Consider the following 23,071-nt stretch of genomic DNA (forward strand, 5'->3'; position numbering starts at 1 on the left):
CTTTCCACTCCTAGCCCTCTCCTATCCCATAAGACCTATCTGTGTCGGTGCGACGTAAAGCAACTTGTAAAAAAACAAGCACACGACAGGACACGTCGAGGGATTGAATCGATCACAATAAATTACTAGCGCTTATGGTTTTCTAAAGGCATTTGAAAAAAGGGAGAAGACATAGAATGCAATGGGTTCATCCAGTCAGTATGAGAAGAGACGAAGTTGGGTCCTACTTCGTACTTTCTGAAGATTTAGGAAATGACGGACAAGTTTTTTAACTATTTCGGGATGAACGTGCGAACTTTTGACGAACTGTACGCAAGAATCAAATATTCCGTACAGAGCCGCAACACGTCCTTCAGAGAATGTATCCTACCTATCTAGATGCTGGCATTCATAATTAGGTGAGTGGAAGAAAGTTATGTTTTTCTTTATCTAAATTTTATTACTAATGTCACAAGCTTAAATCAGTCCACTGAGGAAGCTTGAGAAAAGTCTAATATATTTGGTGAGGTAGAAGCTGTCTGTATAACATTTTGTTCCTCGTGTCCATAGTACTTCACATTAAAAGCGGTCGGTCATGTACTAACATAATCAGTATTTCGATATCAATTGGCGCCACCAGAACAAATATTACACAAGAACACAAACAACACTGAAGACTGCTGCCGTGCGGCCACTGAGTCAAGGGCACCGCACACAGAAAGCTAAGCTAAATTACGTTAGGCAGCCGTTTTATTGTCTCGCTGTTGTAAATAATCAATCACTCTCTCTGCTCGGTGGCATGATTTGTTTCGAAGGGGTACGACTGGCTGAGATTGTGTAGGTGTGGGGGCGAACGGAACAGATGATGAATCAGATATATGTGATAAGGAGTGTAGGTCATCACTCTCAGTACTCTGGGTGGCTACTTCAATTATCTCTTGACCTCGATATGTTTCGTGCCTGTCAGCGTTTGAATGTGTGCTGTAAGGAAAGTTAAGCTATTAATACACATCCAAAGACACGTGGAGAATGAGCGTATTGAACTGTCCTAGTTCTTGTGTTTCACACGCAATTATTCATGGTGTTCATTTTATTAGTGAAATATTGTCTTAGCTGCAAAACATAACAAATCCAGACGTTCTTACTGTCTCATAACCTAGAATGAATTGCATGCGTTTTAAATTATGATATACTCACATATACATTCACTTATAACTTCATCGATTTTAACATTTTAAAAATATTTTAAATATTAGTCATACTGCGTTAAAATGACAGCTCACCTTCTCTTAGAAATATAAGGCAGAAGGAATTCCGTTTGTTTGTGGAATATCTTCATTTTTTCCCTTCCTGTCCACTTTTACTCTCTTTCTGTCTCTTTGGTGCCTCCCTAAAACAGCCTCTCAGTCGAAGTTTTTTATGTTCTCTACCTAAAACAATATATGCTATTATTTGACCGTTCACTTCCTTAGTAACTGTTGATATGGCATACAGCTGCAGAATAGCGCTTCAACTGCACCTGCTAAATTGTAAATAATGCGCGTAAAGCCATGTGAAAAATATATTCTTCTCAAACAACTAAAACTGTCTAAATTGTGATTATATAGCTAATTTATAAATGGTAGCCTACTTACAATCAATTTGAAGTACTAAACTTATTTCCTGCCAACAGTTTTCCTTTCTTATCAAGTGAAAATGAAAACTTACAACCTGTTATCCAGTCAGGGATGGAATGAATGAAGCAGGTATAGGCTATTAGTACGATGGGGTCGCCACTCCCAAAGTGATTTATTACTGCCTGATAGATGCTATGAAATGAGAATGGAGAGTGTTGCCGCAATGAAAGATGACAGGGAAAACCGGAGTACCCGGAGGAAAACCTGTCCCGCCTCCGCTTTGTCCAGCACACATCTTACATGGAGTGACCGGGGTTTGAACCACGGTATCCAGCTGTGAGAGGCCGACGCGCTGCCGTCTGAGCCACAGAGACCCTTCTTCTTATCAAGTATCTGTAGTAATTTGATGACTACATAAAGGCAGGGATACCTTTTCACATTCTCAATTGGTCGTTATTCTTTTGGCCCGTTATCCACTGCATTAAAATATCGAAGTACTAGCAGAAGAGACTGACACGACACAACTAAACACACACGTCAGCCCGCCAGACCAACTGCTCAGAAATGAAAAGCGCATGCTCCAGGCCAGCTACTGCCAAGAAAATCGCCTGCCTAGCGATCTGTCTAGCTTAGCTTAGCTTGGCATAGTATAACTTACCATAGCGGCCTGTGGGTGTCACCGTACTTCAATGCATTGGGAGCGATATTTTTCACAACACCGCGTAGCTTAGCTTAGCTTAGCCTAGCTCTCTGTGTGTGGTGACTTTAGGCGGGTGAGAAAAACTGCGATGTTGTCACATATGGGAATGATGAAGCGACAGATGGTCGAGAGTCGCTTACTTCTGCTCACGGACTGGCAACGCTGATCGTGCAGTGCTGTCTAGTGGAAGCAGGTGCACGTATTCTTTAAAGTAGTTCTCTTTTCTCTATTACATACTCCGACATATAGTATTAAAAGTTATACTGTAAACCATAAAAAATAAATATGTACTTTTATAAAATTGATACAGATCAATGCGTAATCCGAAAGTACTTACGGTCTCCTGAGCCTAACGACCTCAGCTAGCGACATTCATATGATCTCCCTGCCAGCCATTTTCCAGGAAAATTAGAAGACCCATGGAAACATGTTTCAGATTTTTAAAAAATACTGTATGTTAGACGGTTTTCTACATGTTTTCCGCAGACAACATTTTATTCGCTGAAGAATCGAAATAGAAAATGCACTATTTTACGATTTAAAGTACTTATTCAGGTTTTTATTCTTGGTAATTATTGTAATTGGTTTATGTGGAAAATAGTTACACCGTTGAAATCAGCATTGTTTCCTGTTTTGCGACATTTAAGGAGGTAACATCAGGAGCGTAGTAGAGAACACACTGCCTCGCGCTCCGAAATGATGTGTTTAATTAGACATTTCTTTACCTGTTTCTACACAACCATGGCAACAGTGTAACTTCTGTGACCCGCCGCGACTGTAGATGTGTACTCCTCTTCCCACTACCCTCACAATCTGGTTTTGCCGGCACCGACAGCCGGTCCGAATACTGGAGGCTGCCGGCTTCCACATACAGTACAATAGCACGGCATCCTGGTATCGTTTATATGACAATGACTTTTATTGGGCAAGGTGTATGAAACGTCTCGTACATTTCTCTTTTGGCAATCGGTTACCCGACAGCCGGGTAAGTGTGAAATAAGCCTTAGTGCGCTGTCGTTCACAGATCCAAGCAAGGTTGCCAGATCACCAATAAATGAATGGGTAGCAATCTTTGACTTAATAACAACACACTAAGTTATCTGAAGGATGGGATCGATCGTCGCTGTATGTGGTATGATTCCTTCGTTCTGGTTGTTCTGCAGATTGTGTTATGAAGTGGCGTCTTGATCCCAGCCAACAGAATAGAAATGGTAAGGCCACCATTGCTCAGACACAGAACTTCGGTCGCAAAAGTAAAGGATGTGGGTTCGGTTCCCACCATAGTATGGTTGACCACTTTCATTCTGCACTTAACTTCTCTTTTGCGAGTGCTCTGTATACTCAAAAACCTAAAGTCTACTTCAAATGGAATGCGGTCTTTAAAAGTGAATATAAACTGGTTATTATTTGTGTGACCACTAACAGGCGTAAGTGATCGCGACTGATGACCAGGATATCTTTTTTTAGTTATTTATTTATCATAAGTCTGTACAGAGTTCTCCTCCATTTTCACAGACACTATACATAGGTGTACATAAATGCATGAATGAGGTTTTTTTTAATGATTCCATGACCGAATAATATTGTCATGCATGCATGAATAAATGAATGAACACTTCCCTCCCAGTCACGGATAGCCACCAACTGAGGAGAGAGCATTCGGTTGGCAGGATAAATGCATGGATGGGATTATGCATGACTACTGCCCGGTCGTGTTATCCACCCCTGGTGAGAAAAAGGAATCACCTTCCCAAGGATAACACGTCCGGCCCTTTCCCTTGAGGCCCAAACAGAAGACCCCACCTGATCTAATAGCTGTCAAACACTAATTTCTCACCATTCCCTAATTTCTGCGAGGCACACGTAAGTGGAAATCCCGCACCTCATGTGCCCCCCTCCCTATTCTTCTTTCTCTGTTGCATTTAGATCACTCTACATATTCGATTGGGATAGGCCCGTCCTATCCCGTCCTACTTCGGTCATAGCCTTACATAAGTGTATGAATTAATGAATTAATTAATTAATTGGCTATGATTCCCTATCTAAAATAGTGCCCTTTGCACAGGCGGATCGCCATTCCACATGCAAGGGCCACGCCTACGATTATCTACATGAGTGTATGAATAAATGAATTAATTAATTAATTACCAATTCCCTAACTGTATTGAGAAAACAGATGACCAGGATATCCTCCCGAAAACATTTCAAACTTTGTAATTGTATGTCATTTTTGTTGCAGGTGTCATTGGGATCTAAAAATGCCGAAACGAACTTGTACGAACACTTCTGTGGGGCGAGCATATTGGACAAACACCACATGCTCACTGCGGCTCATTGCGGCCTCTAGTAAGGAACAAACTGTATATTTTCAATTTACCTGCAGTGGCGGCTGCTCGCAGTGAGGCTGAGCGGGTTTCAGTTTCGCCTAACAGACAATGGAGTTGGGTTTTGTACTAGCCTAAGAGAAGACCAATACATGTTCCCAGTATCATCGTAGCACCATAAACACCACCTCCCAGTCCCATTTGGATCAGCCGCAGCTGGTCAAATGTTTGCTTATTGCTAACCTAGAACATCCTTTAATGGGCTTCTATTATTTTATTTATCACAGTTCTGAACATCAATATGGAAAATCTAGCGAAAAATGGCGAGCCATATGTATTATAAAATTTCCTAAATCAATGCCTAAAATATTGTATTATTTACAATATTTACATGGTTTTCTTTATTGTAGAAAATCTACCTGTATACATAATTCCTCACTGCTCTACATCGACAGTTAGCTAATCACCTATCCATTCACTCATTCCTGCGCTAACGTTCTTCCTTTCACTCTACCAATCTGTAATTCACTCATTCATGTGAGCATGTTCTTCCTTTCACTCTAGCAGTCTGTTATTCACTCATTCTTGCGAGCATGTCTTCCTTTCACTCTACCAGTCTGTTATTCACTCATCCATGTGAGCATGTTCTTCCTTTCACTCTACCAGTCTGTTATTCACTCATTCATGTGAGCATATTCTTCCTTTCACTCTACCAGTCTGTTATTCACTCATTCATGTGAGCATGTTCTTCCTTTCACTCTACCAGTCTGTTATTCACTCATTCATGTGAGCATGTTCTTCCTTTCACTCTACCAGTCTGTCATTCACTCATTCATGTGAGCTTGTTTTTCCTTTCACTCTACCAGTCTGTTATTCACTCATTCATGTGAGCATATTCTTCCTTTCACTCTACCAATCTGTTATTCACTCATTCATGTGAGCATGTTCTTCCTTTCACTCTACCAGTCTGTCATTCACTCATTCATGTGAGCATGTTCTTCCTTTCACTCTACCAGTCTGTTATTCACTCATTCATGTGTTCGTATTCTTCCTTTCACTCTACCAGTCTGTTATTCACTCATTCATGTGTTCGTATTCTTCCTTTCACTCTACCAGTCTGTTATTCACTCATTCATGTGAGCATGTTCTTCCTTTCACTCTACCAGTCTGTTATTCACTCATTCATGTGAGCATGTTCTTCCTTTCACTCTACTAGTCTGTTATTCACTCATTCATGTGAGCATGTTCTTCCTTTCACTCTACCAGTCTGTTATTCACTCATTCATGTGAGCATGTTCTTCCTTTCACTCTACTAGTCTGTCATTCACTCACTCGTGTGTTCATGTTCTTCCCTTCACTCTACCAGTCTGTCATTCACTCATTCATGTGAGCATGTTCTTTCTTTCACTCTACTAGTCTGTCATTCACTCACTCGTGTGTTCATGTCCTTCCTTTCACTCTACCAGTCTGTTATTCACTCATTCATGTGCTCATGTTCTTCCTTTCACTCTACCAGTCTGTTATTCACTCATTCATGTGCTCATGTTCTTCCTTTCACTCTACCAGTCTGTTATTCACTCATTCATGTGTTCGTGTTCTTCCTTTCACTCTACCAGTCTGTCACTCACTCATTCATATGAGCATGTTCTTCCTTTCACTCTACCAGTCTGTCATTCACTTATTTCCCTATAAGCTCGCAGACACAGGCAGCAGTTCCTTTACATAACACTTTGCTTTACGTACAAGTGACATTTTGAAAGGCACAAGTTCTTGACATCTACTGACAGTGAGTTCCATAGCTTTGCGTAGCACCAATTAAAAAAAACTTCCAGAAGGCAAAGGTGAGGGTGAAAAGCTGAAAAACTCTTTCTTCTCTCTAAGGTGAGCGTAAAAAGTGACAGTTGTTGGGAGAGATCAGTATCTACCATATAGTGACAGAGAGGGACTTGCAGAAAAATATCCCTCAGGTCAGTTTGGCTGTTGCCTCCATGGAAGGTACCCTCAATATTTAGAAGAGCGGTGGGGGAAGGGTAACCTTGCAATGCATTGTACGATCTTCTAGCTTGCTACTTTACCCTGTTACTGTAATTGTACGGTGCCCATGGACAGCCAATCCAGCACATATACCAGTGATGGCACGGAGCAAAGTTATCAGTGAAATAAAGTGTTTCACCTCATTTTCTTGACACAGCATAAGCCCAAAAGCTAGACCATCGTCGATATTCCAAAATACTTAAAATACGAACACTGCATTATACGTACAACAACAGAATATATGGAAAATAAGTAATCTAGTACTATTCCCCACCAGTCGCGTTACTGACAAACATAATATTTTAATTAACTGTTTGTCCGCGTGGCGCTGCTAAACAGTAAATTAAATACAGTAGCCTCTTGGTTCATGACGACTTCTCCATTTCTTTACCCATGGCGTTCTCTGTCTCAGATGCGTCATTGTAATTACCTCTAGTTATATTTAGGGTCAAATGATTTAATTCCTAATGGAAAAGCGCAGGTAGCATAAAATGAAAGCTATTATCAGATGTTTCACGCTGGAGAAAGTGTACATCGAACTCTTTGAAGTTTGTGAACTGCTTATTCCAAAGACGAAGTCTGTGTCCTTGTCTGAAGAACCAGCGTAGTGGCCTTTCTTCCGGAGAGCCCGGATTTGATTTCTAGGCTAGCTTGGGTGTTATCCGCAAATGGCGAATTCCTGTAGCTCGGGGACTGGGTGTTCGTGATCTTCATGATACACATTTTCATTTGCAGATAACACGTCACAGAAACATGCAATCCCTCCGGCAGCCGGGATTTAAGCTGGGCTTCATCCACATCAGTCCCGACCTTACATTATTGGAAAAGAAGGAAAATGGTTCAAATACAAAACAATGCTGCAATTCACTAAAATAATGAGATGAATGGAGCCATGACAATGCAAGGAGGTGGAAATAGAAATTGAACACTAATCATCACAGATCTGCAATTAGACGAATAAGTTTGAGGAGTGTTTTATTCTTTGTTTTTTGCGTACCGCTTCTCCTTTCGAGTTAATTCCTAACTTAGCGTTGATCAATTCATTCTGAGCACCCTCCTGCCATTGTTCCCACCTATTTGCACCGGCGATCATTTTCGCTACTTTCATGTCTGTTACTTTTAAATTATGAATAAGATATCCTGAGTTCACCCAGATTTGAATGTCCTACAGAAAAGGTAGTCTGAAAACAGACCGGTGTAATCAGGATGTGACTTCTTTCTTACAGAAAACTGTTGATCGCAACTGCAAGTTCACTGCATTAGCTTTGCTGAACCTTGATTCAGTCTCACTTACTATCGCCATCCTGGAGAACACATGTCCTAAATACCGGTACTTGAAATGATCTGCCAGTTCTAGCTTCATATTCCCTACCGACATCACTTTAGTCTAGGAAATGCTATTTTCATACCATAGCACAGTCTCTCATTAAGACCAAGTTGTCGGCGTTGGCCAAACTGCTTACTCATTTCAACATTAAATAAAATATTTATATTACTGATGTATGGTTAATATAATAATGTATAATAATTCATATAATAAAATGACACGTTTAAGCCTGTACTGCACCTGTACAAGCCGAGAGCACGAGTCTCTGCACTCACTGCCTTTCACAGGTTAAGCATCCAATATAACATGAAACGTGGTTACATTAGGAGTCATATTGGGCGATCAAAGTTCAACATACGCGATTTAATCGAATAAAATCGATAATCCCTATAGTTATTATATCCAGTAACCTATTGTGAACCTATTCAGGTGCCATCATAGTTTATCATCAAGCAATTGTGTCTAAACATGACTGTCATTCCCAATTTCACTTATCCAAGGTATTCAAAAGATGTCCTATACTAATGAAAAAAATTAATATTATACATGATCATGAATGGTTGGATATATCTACTTAGAAAACAACTAAGATATTCTGGCCGTTCATGTCTATTCAGTAAATCCCTATATTATTACACTAATGAAACCAAAGAGTATTATCAGGCTGAAGGACAAACGAAAATATTCTTTTATTATTACCTAAATATAAGAATGAATATTTGTTTGTTCGTCTCGAATGGACTCAAAAACTACTGGACCTATTTCGCTGAAAATTTCACAATTTGTTCTTATTACTCCTGAGAGTGGTTTGAATGATATCCGATAGGTGGCTTTTTATGATGAGTAATGCTATGTAATTAATTTCATTACAAAGGCGCACCAACATTTGCATCCACCTTGCTGGACAGATTGTAGCTAGGAGACAGCGACTTACTGTCTATCATGACAGTCCAGTAAGAAATGCTGTATATAGGAAGATGGGAACATGCCGCCATGTTTTATCATGTACCTTTCTTGCTGGCAACTCATTGTCCGTTATTTGGAAACAGCTATCCAACATGCCTTACTCGAGACCTAGTTCCAGACAATCTGGGCTTCCACAAGAACATCTTAAACAATAATGAACATTGCTGCGATCAACAGGCGACAGGAGAACCCATCTGGTGCATATCTCGTCTGACAAGTGGGTTCTTATACTGTGTGTGTCCAGTTACGGCTGTTTAATAAACGGACTGTGGATATTGCCTGTAAGAGAGAAGAACAATCCTGTGCGAGTCGAACGAGGAAACTTGTGCATTATCTCTGTCTCCATCATACACCCCACTTCCCCTCCTCTCCCTGAAGCACGGCAGCTGCTTGTGCTCTGTATAGCAAATACAGCGCGGTGCATTATCTCTGTCTCCATCATACACCGCACTTCCCCTCCTCTCCATGATGCACGGCAGCTGCTTGCGCTCTGTATAGCAAATACAGCGCGGTGCATTATCTCTGCCTCCATCATACACCCCACTTCCCCTCCTCTCCCTGAAGCACGGCAGCAGCTTGTGCTCTGTATAGCAAATACAGCGCGGTGCATTATCTCTGTCTCCATCATACACCGCACTTCCCCTCCTCTCCATGATGCACGGCAGCTGCTTGCGCTCTGTATAGCAAATACAGCGCGGTGCATTATCTCTGCCTCCATCATACACCCCACTTCCCCTCCTCTCCCTAAAGCACGGCAGCAGCTTGTGCTCTGTACAGCAAATACAGCGCGGTGCATTATCTCTGTCTCCATCATACACCTCACTTCCCCTCCTCTCCCTGAAGCACGGCAGCGGCTTGTGCTCTGTACAGCAAATACAGCGCGGTGCATTATCTCTGTCTCCATCATACACACCACTTCCCCTCCTCTCCCTGAAGCACGGCAGCGGGTTGTGCTCTGTACAGCAAATACAGCGCGGTGCATTATCTCTGTCTCCATCATACACCCCACTTCCCCTCCTCTCCCTGAAGCACGGCAGCTGCTTGTGCTCTGTATAGCAAATACAGCGCGCAGTCAATTTGAATCACCCAGGTGGCAGATTCCCTATCTGTTGTTTTCCTAGCCTTTTCTTAAATGATTGCAAAGAAATTGGAAATTTATAGAACATCTCCCTTGGTAAATTATTCCAATTGCTAACACCCCTTCCTATAAATGAATATTTACCCCAATTTGTCATCTTGAATTTCAGCTTTATCTTCATATTGTGATCTTACCTACTTTTAAAAACACCACTGAAACTTATTTGTCTACTGACGTCATTCCACGCCATCTCTCCACAGACTGCTCGGAACATATCATTTAGTCGAGCAGCTGGTCTCCTTTCTCCCAAGTCTTCCCAGCCCAAACTTTGCAAAACTTTTCTAACGCTACTGTTGTCGGAAATCACCCAGAACAAATCGAGCTGCTTTTCTTTGGATTTTTTCCAGTTCTTGAATCAAGTAATCCTGGTGAAGGTCCCATACACTGGAACTATTCTTTAGTTGGGATCTTACCAGAGACTTATATGCCCTCTCCTTTACATCCTTACTACAACCCCTAAACACTCTCATAACCATGAGCAGAGATCTGTAACCTTTATTGACAATCATATTTTTGTGATTACCCCAATGCAGATCTTTACCTATATTAACACCTAGGTGCATGCAATGATCCCCAAAAGGAACTTTCACTCCATCAACGCAGTAATTAAAACTGAGGGGACTCTTCCTATTTGTTGGACTCACAACCTGAATTTTAACCCCGTTTATCAACATACCATTGCCTGCTGTCCATCCCACCATATTATCGAAGTCATTTTGCAGTTGCTCACAATTGTATAACTTATTTATTATTCTGTAGAATAACATCATCTGCAAACAGCCTTATCTTGATTCCACTTCTTTACACATATAATTGATATATATATATTATAAAATGTCCAATAATACTGCATTGAGGAATTCCTCTCTTAATTATTACAGGGACGGATAAAGCTTCGCCTACTCTAATTATCTGAGTTCATCCCAATAACGCTATAATATTTCGTCCCGAAATTGGTCTACGCAAATTATAGGTGAATTTAATTCACGCTACATATCACACAATAAATAAATAAATAAATAAATAAATAAATAAATAAATAAATAAATAAATAAATAAATAAATAAATAAATAAATAAATAAATAAATAAATAAATAAATAAATAAATAAAATAAGTAAGTACTGACTGATAGTGACATTTGCAATTTATTAATGGTTTTCTAGGTTTATTTTGGCGTGCTATAGCTGTACGAATTATAGAACTCTTATAAATATATGCACCCTGTTATCGTTTTTCCTTCATTAATTACAACTTTGATAATGTTACATCTTATTCCGTATATAAATTAGTTTCGATCCGCTTGTTTATTTTGTATTTTGATGAAGAGGTTTGTTTGTTTAAAGGGGCCTAATATTTAGGTCATCGGTCCCTATTTATTTGTAGTTTAATCATATGATTTATATTGTGTGAGCAGAGTGGCCTTCAATTCTCACGGAACTGGAGTTGGTATCGTGGAGATAGGACAGGAATGGTGGGAGTGGGAGTATTCATTCTAGTGAAAGAAGAATTTCTAAGCTACGGAAAAGTTAAAGATGACAAACACGAAATTCTAGGTGTAAGGCTCATTTCTAAAAATAATAGGCAATTTGATGTCTTTGGAGTGCACAGACCAGGAAGGGTTAGCGCTGTCTCTGATCAAAATTACTTGATAAGGTAATCCTACGTGGGAAACGACATGGAAAGGAATGTGATTGTAGCGGGAGATCTGAATTTACCAAACGTCAATTGGGAAGGTAATGCGAACGACAGGAAGCATGACCAACAAATGGCAAATAAGTTAATATGGGAAGGGCAGCTGATTTAGAAAGTGATGGAATCAACTACAGGGAAGAATATCCTGGACGTGCTGCTGATAAAACCAGATAAGCTGTATAGAGAAACTGAAGTAATAGATGGTATTAGTGAATCATGCAGTTATTTTTGTGGTAGTTAAAAATAAATGTGATGGAAAGGAAGGTCTTAAAAGTAGGACTATTAGGCAGTACCATATGGCTGATAAAGCAGGCATGAGGCAGTTTCTAAAAACTAACTATGATCGGTGGAAAACGGTAAATAAAAATGTAAACACACTCTGGGGTGGGTTTAAAGCAATTGTTGAGGAATGTGAAAACTTGTTTGTACGTTTAAAGGTGGTAAGGAATGGTAACGGCCCACCTTGTTATAATCGAGAAATAAAGAGGCTAAGAAGGAGGTGCAGATTGGAAAGAAATAGAGTTAGAAATGGCTGTGGAAGTAAGGAGAAATTGAAGGAACTTACTAGGAAATTGAATCTAGCAAAGAAGTCCGCTAAGGATAACATGATAGCAAGCATAATTGGCAGTCATACACATTTTAGTGAAAAATGGAAGGATGTGTATAGGTACTTTAAGGCAGAAACAGGTTCCAAAATGGACATTCCATGTATCATTAATGTACAGGGGGAGAGTGTATGTGAGGATCTTCAAAACGAAGAATATTCAGTCAGCAGTGTATAAAGATTGTTGGTTATAAGGATAATTTTCAGATAGAGGAGGTGGCTATTTCTAATAAGTATTAAAATTTACCTGTGATAACAATGACATTTACAATAAGATACAAAACTTGAAAACTAGAAAAGCGGCTGGAATTGATAAGATTTCTGGGGATCTACTAAAGACAATGGGTTGGGATATAGTACCATATCTGAAGTACTTATTTGATTATTGTTCGCATGAAAGAGCTATACCAAATGAATGGAGAGTTGCTTCTTTAGCCCCGGTGTATAAAGGATAGGGTGATAGGCATAATGTTGAAAATTATGGTGCAGTCGGTTTTACATGCATTGCACGTAAGCTTTGGGAAGGCATTATTTCTGATTATATTAGACATGCTTGCGAAATTAATAACAGGTTCGATAGAAGACAGTTCGGGTTTAGGAAAGGTTATTCCACTGAAGTTCAACTTGTAAGATTCCAGCAAGGTATAGCAGATATCTTGGATTCATGAGGTCAAATGGACTGCATGGTGATTGACCCGTCTAAAGCATTTGATAAGGTGGATCATGGGAGACTACTGGCAAAAATTAATACAATTGGACTAGACAAAAGTGTGAGTGAATGGGTTGTTATATTTCTAGAAAACAGATCTCATATAATTAGAGTAGGCGAAGCTTTATCTGATCCTGTTAATTTTTTTGCAAGTCGCTTTACGTCGCACCGACACAGATAGGTCTTACGGCGACGATGGACAGGAAAGGTCTAGAAGAGAGAAGGGAGTGTCAGTGGCCTTAATTAAGGTACAGCCGCAGCATTTGCCTGGTGTGAAAATTGGAAACCACGGAAAACCGAAATAATAGGTGAAAATGGACCGAAGAATGTGAAAGAGCTTTCCTTGCTACCAAGGAGATGTTGAAAAATTCCGTCATATTAGTTTATCCGTATTTCTCCCTTCCATTCTTCATAGAATGTGATGCCAGCTCTGTAGGAATAGGCGCTGTACTGTATCAACTGAGACCTGAAGATCTAGATCACAGACTTTTCGTCTCATTTCTGAGTAGGAAACTGCGACCTCACGAAAAGTCCTACACTATAACAGAACTCGAAGTTTTGGCCATTGTTTATTCTCTCCAGTATTGGAAAAATCATTTATGGGTACCCCATTACGATTTTCACGGGCCATAAAGGTCTGACATTTATACTGTCGTCATACATGGCAAATGAGAGAGTTGTCCGATGGGCTCTCTTCATCCATCAGTTCGTCCTCACTGTAATACACAAGCCTGGTCGTAAGAATGCCTTAGCAGATGCGCTTAGCCGCAACCCTGCTGACGTCATCGAAGTTCACCAAGTTAACACCATGAATGATGATGACGAAGAATTTCTTCGTAAACTACGCTACCTTGCCCAGGTGCAACGAAGGGATGTTAAGTGTAGGGAATTAATTCGATTCTTATCGGGTTCGATCTCCGTTGATGACGATGATTTTCCACGTCTTCAACGTCTGTCTTCCAACTACTGCCTACAGGATGGAATCCTTATGAAGTACATTGATTTAGCTGAAACACAGTACAGGATTTATGCACCTCTGAAAATTAGGAAGGCCATCATATGGCATTGCCATTCAATGTCCGGTCATGCTGGTACTGAAAAAGTTGTCAACCTCATTAAGGAAAGATTTACGTGGGAATACCTTAGGCTAGACACTAGAAGGATTTTGCGGTCTTGTGACCTGTGCCAGCGGATCAAGCCGTATAATTATCTGCTCAAGGAGTTTCCCAAACCACTGATCCCCAAAAAGCCAGAATAAATTGTGGCAATCGATCTGTACGGCCCTTTACCAAAGGCGACCAGGGGGAACAGATGTGGATGTCTTCTCCAAATATACTATGCTGTTGCCTATCCAAAAGGCTAACGCCGGTAACATCTTAAGGAGGCTGAAAAGAAACATCATCCCCGAGAAGGGGAAAGCCTGAATACTTGTTAACAGATCACGGAACTCAATTCCCTTCCGTAGAATTCCAACATCCGTCATATCATGAATTCTATCAGGCACCCGGAAGCTAATCCAGCTGAAAGAGTAATGAGAGAACTCGCTAAATTCTGCAGAATTTACTGCAGTGAACACCATTGGAAGTGGGTCGAGGTGCTGCCAGTAATGCAAATAATTGTTAATTCTACTGTGCATGAATCCACGAACGACATTCCGCTCGGCCTGCATCGCGGGATAAAACCAGAACGACCATGGAATAGAATTCTACCAGCTCCACCTGATGTGATTGTGCCACAGCAAGTCAAGGTCAACAACGCGCTGACCCGGCTAAGACATGCAATCGCCATAGAGAACGACGCCAACGTAACAGGAAATTCAGAAGGCCATGAAATCCTGGAGATCTAATTTTTATCCGCAGACTTGCTACTTCAAACCCGGAGAGAAGGATTTATGCCAAGGTTTGTCCACTATTTGTAGGTCCCTACCGTGTCCGCACTGTGTTGAGAAACGGAGCTTACGAAATTGTAAGATTGGATGATATTTTCGAGGATATTTATAACTCGGCTAACTTGAAACAGTACGTACAACAGGAATAGTAAAGCCTGGAAAAGAAAATCCTGCGAATTTTCTTTTCGTTAGACCGGGAGGAACATGCATCAGGAAGGCATAGGCCCTGGCACATACGAGTTATAAATTTTATTTATGAACGTACAGTTAAGTTCCGATGCATGAACAGCTGTGTGAGAGAAGGTTCTCGTTCTCACTGCGCTGTGTGAGGGAGAGCGCAAGTCGAGCAAGGTCAAGTGACGTCATCGCTGCCTGTCGCTTCCCTCCCCTTCGGAATTCTCTTGAAAATTATTTTTATGAACTTTTAAACGCCTGGATCAATTAACATAAGACCAATGCTGAATTGTAGCCAATATTCTGGAAGTGAAATCCTGCAAGTTTAAGATCAATCCGTCCAGTGGTTTTCGAAATGTAATAAGTTAAAATTTGGAAGGAGTTATCACCCCTTCATCACTTGATTCCGAGCGCTGCTCGCAGACCTGTATAAAGAGGTCAGTGAACCAAGGTTATAACCAGTGTGTGTGTGTGTGTGTGTGTGTGTGTGTGTGTGTGTTCTGCGGTTAACGAGGACAGTATGCTCCGTCGCGATTCGCGAGGACATAGTAATGGTCACACTCGAACACGTTAAAATATTACGAAGACGTCGTGAGTCAAGTTCCTGCCGCGCCGTGACGACGGAAATATTCTAAAGTTTTCTTCGACTAAATTGTCGTTAGATAATACTTAGAATTGTCTTAAATGAGTGAAGCTATCATAGAAAGAGTGAATTGAAGTGTCAAATATTTTACTGATCAGTATACGGCATTGTGGACTTTGCCAATTTTACGTAATCCTGAACTGTATCATTAAACTTTGACAATACTTTAAGTCATCGCGTGTGGTGAAATAAAATCCTAATTTGAGACCATTTCATTCATTCTGAGACGTATTTCTCCTACAATAATACAATCGTGAACTGTATGAGACATTATTTCACTCGACATTCGTCCAATAACAGGGCTAGAAGTAACTACTTTTCTTGTGTACTTTCTCGATCTTTCGATCGCTAATACGAGAAACTCAGTGAATATTAAGGACTTTTTATGACTAAGTAGTACAGACTCGTGTGGTGTAGATCCAGTCATAAAATCGCCTTAATTTATGAACACTGTTATTTCAGAGACTGTGGTAGAGACTGTTGTTAATAACATCTTTCAAGTGCTTATGGACTGTGATTCTACGGTGGAACCTCAGACATAATTAGTGACAATTATGAACTGTGTTAAATCTTAATTCCATAAACTGTGTGTACATAAAACTGTGTTTTCCGTAGCATGGACTGCGAATTCTAATTCAACACCGTAAAATTAATATAAGAATAGAACTGTGCATTACAACCTGTGTTGGTGATATTTGAGAGCTCTATAGTGCCAATTGAACTTTCCGTGTTCCGACATTACCTCAAAGAACAATGGAAATCTTGGCAAAGTGCTGTGAGATTCTGCTGCATCGAACGTCGCTTCCAACGTGGGATTTACGTGGTTTCTTCAGTTATGGTAACCATCGAGCGTCGTCGACGGGGGAGATTAACGTGGTATCTTCACTGAACACGTCGCCGGTGCTGAGTTCGAACCTTGGCTGCGCGCTGCGGAATGTTCCAGGCACCAAGTCGCCGTACAGCACAACTCCAACACTTGTAAGCAGTATTCTGAGTGAGTAATCCTACTGACTGACTTTTTACAAAGCACTCAGTCCATTACAGTGCTCTAACAAGTGCTTCGTGTGAATATCAACTCGTAATTTATAATCATTCAAGAGAGGTTCATATCTCTTTTAGACTGTAAATTCCTTTTCAAAATCATTCATTAATTGAATTAATTTAACATAGATGAACTTTAGGATTTACAAGTGCATTATTCATTTCATTTTCAACTTAAACGAACTGTAGAGACATACAGCAAGCAATCAAATATTTTATTCAATCTATCAAATTTTTCATGACAGTGTGTGTTCATTTTATGCTCAAAATATTAGAAAGACCGTAGGTCAGCACCATAAGTGATGAACTTGATAAAATTCTAGGTGCAAAGTGATATTTTTGTATATGAATTAATATTAGATGAACTGTAGGGTGTATATGAACTACAAAAGAGTAATATTTATTTTGGACATCCTTGAACAAGTAGACGCCTCAGAAGATAATAGCATCAATCTTTTATGTTGCACTTTTTGGAAAATATTGGCTGGAAATTTGAGTTTTTAATTCCATTGCAGGGTGATTTTTCTGTGAATATTTTTAATAAATTATATCAAAAAGATTCACCATCTATTATTCGCCCTGCGATACTATCCGTCTCTGTACCTGCTCAAATAATAAACCGAAAACTACCTGAGATCCTTCCCATGCTCTGGCCCCACAATCATTTCCTGGTACCGTATAGAGTAATAAATATGTTACAAGATTGTGAGCAATTTCAAAATAACGTCGATAATGTTGTGGGATAGACAGTAGGCAATGGTATGATGATAAACGGGGTAAAAGTCACGTTGTGTTTCACAAATAGGAAAAGTTCTCTAAGTTTTAACAAATACAGTAGAGACAATACGCGACCCTTCCGGATTTAGCCTTGTTAAAATGGGAGACAAGTCGCAAGTGGCGCTCCTAGTGGCTTGAACTGAAAATTCGCGTTAAATTCAAATATCAGTGCAAATGTATATACGGAAATGGATAAATAAATTACGTCTAGAATTACTAAGATATTAGCTTCAAAGTTGCTAAAGCAATTCTGGATAAATGAATGAAGAATTATTTAACAGGTTATTATTTAAAGACTGAAATTAGACATATAATCAAGATGTGAAATGGACTGCTGTGAAAGGGCTTGATCTTTCATTTATGCATTACTTTTTATCTTTAGAATTCCTGCCCGAACTTTCACGACTAGATTTTTCTTTTTTCTCGTTTAAAAGCATTGTATCATCATATTAAAACACTTGTCAACAAAAATATCGGCAAATTTCTTACACACATGATTCAATGAATTTACATTTAAGAGCTGGACAATTTTCCTTTTAACTTGAAGCCTTCTAACAGAGAGAAAATCTATAAATTTAGCCTCAAAAACATTCAAACTTTCCCTATAAGCAATACTTGCCATAATGTCACTACATTAGGGTAAAGTAAATTTGCATCTCAGATTTTTTCAACAAAATATGTACATTTCTTAAATCACCCATATTTTCTTAAGTGCTTGACAACGCATTACGGCATTCCAAATGGGGTAACTTGGAACACAACCAGCCACACTCAATATACATATGTATTTTCCTGAATTAAATCAAACTCACATATCACACCTACAACAACACATCGGTATTGAAGGTTAACTGATGCACTATGCAATAAAATATGCGTATTTTATATTTTAAGCCAGTTAAAATATGGGTCGAGCATGTCAGAAGATTATGAAGTACTCTAAAAATCTCTTTGTCACTGGAAGAATATATATGCAAACACCATATTACTTACATTTTCTTGTCACGAGGTAAACTAAAGAAGACCGCGCATTCTTCTCTACTTCATAGTTACTGCAGCCAAACACAGCACATACCTTTCCCCTCATGTTGAGAGTAGATATCAAGGAATGACACACGCGACGATTTAATTATGCCAACTCACTGGAAACGCATAAATAACACCAAAAACTTCACACCCAAATACACGTGATCTTATGACAGAATCAGTAGTTCTCAGGTCAATCCGCTAGAGAGCTCTAATAGCTGTCCCTCGATATCTCTCTTAGTGTCGCGTATTGTCTCTACTGTATTTGGTTTTAATTACTGCGTTGATGGGGTGAAAGTTCCTTACAGGGATCACTTGTACCTAGGTGTTATTATAAGGAAAGATCTTCATTGGAGTAATCACATAAATGGAATTGTAAATAAAGGGTACAGAACTCTGCACATGGTTATGAGTGTATTTAGGGATTGTAGTAAGGACGTAAAGGAGAGGGCATATAAGTCTCTGGTAAGACCACAACTAAAGTATATTTGCAGTGTATGGGACCCTCAGCATGATTACTTGATTGAAGAACGCGAAAAAATCCAAAGAAAAGCATATCGACTTGTTCTGGGTGATTTCCAAAAAACGAGTAGTGTTACAAAAATTTGCGAATTTTAGGCTGGGAAGACTTGGGAGAAAGAAAACGAGCTTCTCGTCTAAGTGGTATGTTACGAACTGTCAATGTCCGGCTCCATGGCTAAATGGTTAACGTCCTGACCTTTGGTCACAGGGGTCCCGGGTTCGATTCCCGGCAGGGTCGGGAATTTTAACCATCATTGGTTAATTTCTCTGGTACGGAGACTGGTTGTATGTGTCGTCTTCATCATCATTTCATCCTCATCATGACGTGCAGGTCGCCTACGGGAGTCAAATCGAAAGACCTGCACCTGGCGAGCCGAACATGTCCTCGGACACTCCCGGCACTAAAAGCCGTACGCCATTTCATTTCAGTGGAGTGATGGCGTGGAATGACATTAGTAGACGAATAGGAAGGGGAGTTAGGGATTGGAATAACTTACCAAGGGAGATGTTCAATAAATTTCCAATTTCTTTGAATTTATTTAAGAAAAGGCTAGGAAAGCCACAGATAAGGAATCTGCCGCCTGGGGGATTGTTCTAACTGCAGATCAGTAGTGATTGATTGATTGATTGATTGATTGATTGATTGATTGATTGATTGATTGATTGATTGATTGATTGATTGATTGATTGATTGATTGATTGATTGATTGATTGATTGATTGATTGATTGATAAGCTTCACTACAGCAAACAGCGGCTAGTTATGCTAGGCCTGCAGTTCTGCAGTCTGGAGGCGGAGTGTCGGGTTTCCACTGTCGGCTAACCTGAGAATGGATATCCGTGGTTTTCCATTCTCCTGCACTAAGGCAAATTCTGGGACATGCCTTTTTATAGGCCACGGTCGCCACCCCATCGCCGTCTCTGCACCTTAAATCACGGATTCAAATCTCCTTGGCCTGAGAAAGTGCGTAGTCCTCTAGGAGGCCCGCCTTAATCCATCAGGACACAAAATGAATACGTTTAATAGTAATAAAAATCCATAGGTTGTTTCTTAGCCTACTTCTGTACCAAAAAACTAAGACTACCTTCATTTTCTTTTTTCGCCGAGACCAATGGTATGGTTGATGTAGACATCGCTACTAATGCTACCCCGCGGCTATCGGTTATAACTACTTACAGCTGTCGTCTGCTACTGTTGCCTCCGATGCCATAATACCTGAATCAGAGATCTCGATATTTCACTTGTATACGTAAACGTATTGTTTTTAAAATTTAAAAGAGTTATGGAAAAACCTTTCAAGAGCAAAATGTCTGATCTAGGGTTATAACATTTTATCAGTCACATAAGGCATGAAAAGTGACAAGCTTTCTGAAAGTTTAAGTCTAGACATGAAAATTTACTGCAACAATTTACAATACGCAAGACATACATACATTCTATTTATTGATTTTTTATAAATTAGAGATTAGGTAGGTACAGTGGCAACTGTGCACATACCATAGCTATATAAATGCTATATTATGTAGATCAGTGGCGGTTCGTGACATTTTATTCTGGCAGGGCTGTGCCGTCATCTACTCCCCCCCTCCCCCCCGCTCCTACGGCCAGGTTTCACTGGCCAGCACCACGATAATTGTAGATGAAATATAATAATAATAATAATAATAATAATAATAATAATAATAATAATAATAATAATAATCCGATGACACTGGCTAAATACTGTAGGCATCTTCTTCTGAGGCAGAACGAACACGTAGCGAAAATCAGATAATATCGCGAAACGGAAAAAAGTAGGAACTTAAAGCATCGCAAATCCGGAAGCATTACAGTCTACATACCCTTAAAACTTCGACAATAAACATATACCTTATGTTCACAAAACCACTAAATTCATGACTCGATATACTTTTCAGGTTGAGGTTCAAAAAAACATAGGCTAATATATTACAACACATGTAGGGAAGTGAAGTGAAGTGTGAAGACAGCAGAGCGAACACCACTAACAAGAAAACTCAACAACTGAATTCGAAAAGCAATTCTAGTAGATTACGAAATGTCAGTCAATTGTTATTATAAGTATAAAGTTCGTACTTTGATGACGATTATGATGATAACGACGGGATGAAGATACACATGAAAATAATACAGAAAGTAGGTAACGATACCTTAGCTGACTTGCTTGTATACAAAATCCATTGTCCTCTCCTTCTGTTCTGCGAAGTGGTTGATGACACGTTCGTTGAAGTTAGGAACTGCCAACAGCTGTTTCTCGATGGAGCACATAGCAAGGACGTTAAGTCGGTCTTCCGCCATGGTATTCCTAGTGAACGACTTAATCCTTTTCAGCGTAGAGAAGCACCTTTCATTTTCTGACGTTGTCATCGGAATTGTACAAATAATTCGTAATAACTTAATTGACTCGGGAAGAAGTACTTCCAGGCTGTTATCACAAATGCATGTCAGAAGAGTTAGGGCACCTAAAGCGTTAGCAAAATCACTTCTGCCGTATAAAACTGAGAGTTCATGCCTTAGTTCAATTTGGTTAAAAGGAAATAATCTAGCAGCAATTTCAAATTCAGTTTGCGGTAACAGTATCCTATACCTCGGAAATAAACTAGGCTGGAAGAGTTTGACAACAGACAGATGGTCACTGAATTAAAAACGGTCCTCTATCCCGGATAAAATAACATCGCACACCTCTCTCGCTGCAATCTTTCTATTATCTTCAAACCGTGCGCGTTTCTGACTTGAGCCTGCTGGATTTCCATTGGTGGTGTCTGTGCCATTAAGCCAGTGATGGTCGTAATCGAGAGAGTTTCTGACTCGTTGCACCGATAACTTGTAATCAGATATACTTTTTTGAGCTTTTATACTATCAATTTCGCGGTGCTGAAGCTCGTTGAATAGAAAGTCACAGTGAGGCATAACTTTAGAGAATAGCTCTAGCCAGAACAGAAAATCGGAATCCTTCAGTAGATTCCTTAGGCCTACAGCTTTTCTCACTGTCGAATAGTCATTATTGTCATCGGCGATCTTCTCGAGACACTCAGATATTTCATTTCTGTACATAAAAACCGTACTAACACATCGTGCCTTGAAATTCCACCTTGTGGCGGCATTTCTTGGAATGCGCCTTTTTACCACTTCGTCCAAAACAGCAGTTCGTTTCGCAGATTTTGAAAAAAATGATGAAAACCCTTCTAAATTACTAAAAAGGATCCTGACCTGCTTATTCTGAGTAGCACATCGCTCAACAATTAAATTTAATTGATGCGCGTAGCAGTGCACAAAATGAGCGTTTTTGTAAACGACCTTGACCCTTGCTTGAACTCATTACTGAATGGCCGTCGTACGTCTGCGCAATGACTTTGTCCGGAGTTTGGTCCAGCTTAAGTTTTTCCAACTCCTGGAATACTGCAGAGGTAATGCCTTCTGCCGAGTGATTATCAGGCAACACAAAACTTATGAATCTTTCATTTATTTTGCTACCCAGCTCGTACCGTACAACAAAAACCAGTTGAAATAAGGTGGAACAATCGGTGGTTTCATCAACTTGAATTGCTAGAGAGATTTCTTCCGAAATCATTTGATGGCACACGGCATAGATTGAATTCAGAAGCTCGTTCTGTATGGTATTAGATAACCCAACAAATACTTTGTTATTTGCTCTATCGATATGTTCTTTCAGTGTGCTGTCTAGCTCTGACATTAAATTGACTAAACCTCGAAAAATGCCTGGGTTATCAGACGTGTATGTCTCATCGTGGCCCCTGAGCGCTAGTTCAAACTTCCCACAGAACTTCATAGCATCAATTAATTTACTAAGAATGTATCGATTCATCGAAACCTGTTCATTTGATTGTTTAATTTTAAGTCTGTATGCACTGTGTAATTGGCATCGAATAT

General features: G+C 39.8%; 1 protein-coding gene across 1 annotated transcript in view; it reads left to right on the forward strand.

Moving 5' to 3' along the window:
- Nucleotides 1-23,071, forward strand: part of LOC136883321 (trypsin) — a 162,247-nt gene that overhangs the window by 54,764 nt on the left and 84,412 nt on the right. Inside the window, exon 3 of the mRNA XM_067155560.2 lies at nucleotides 4,535-4,641. Within this exon, the coding sequence (XP_067011661.2) occupies nucleotides 4,535-4,641 (107 nt within the window). The remainder of the gene's footprint in view (nucleotides 1-4,534; nucleotides 4,642-23,071) is intronic.

The sequence above is a fragment of the Anabrus simplex genome, chromosome 1 (genome assembly GCF_040414725.1).
Source record: "Anabrus simplex isolate iqAnaSimp1 chromosome 1, ASM4041472v1, whole genome shotgun sequence".
NCBI lineage: Eukaryota > Metazoa > Arthropoda > Insecta > Orthoptera > Tettigoniidae > Anabrus > Anabrus simplex.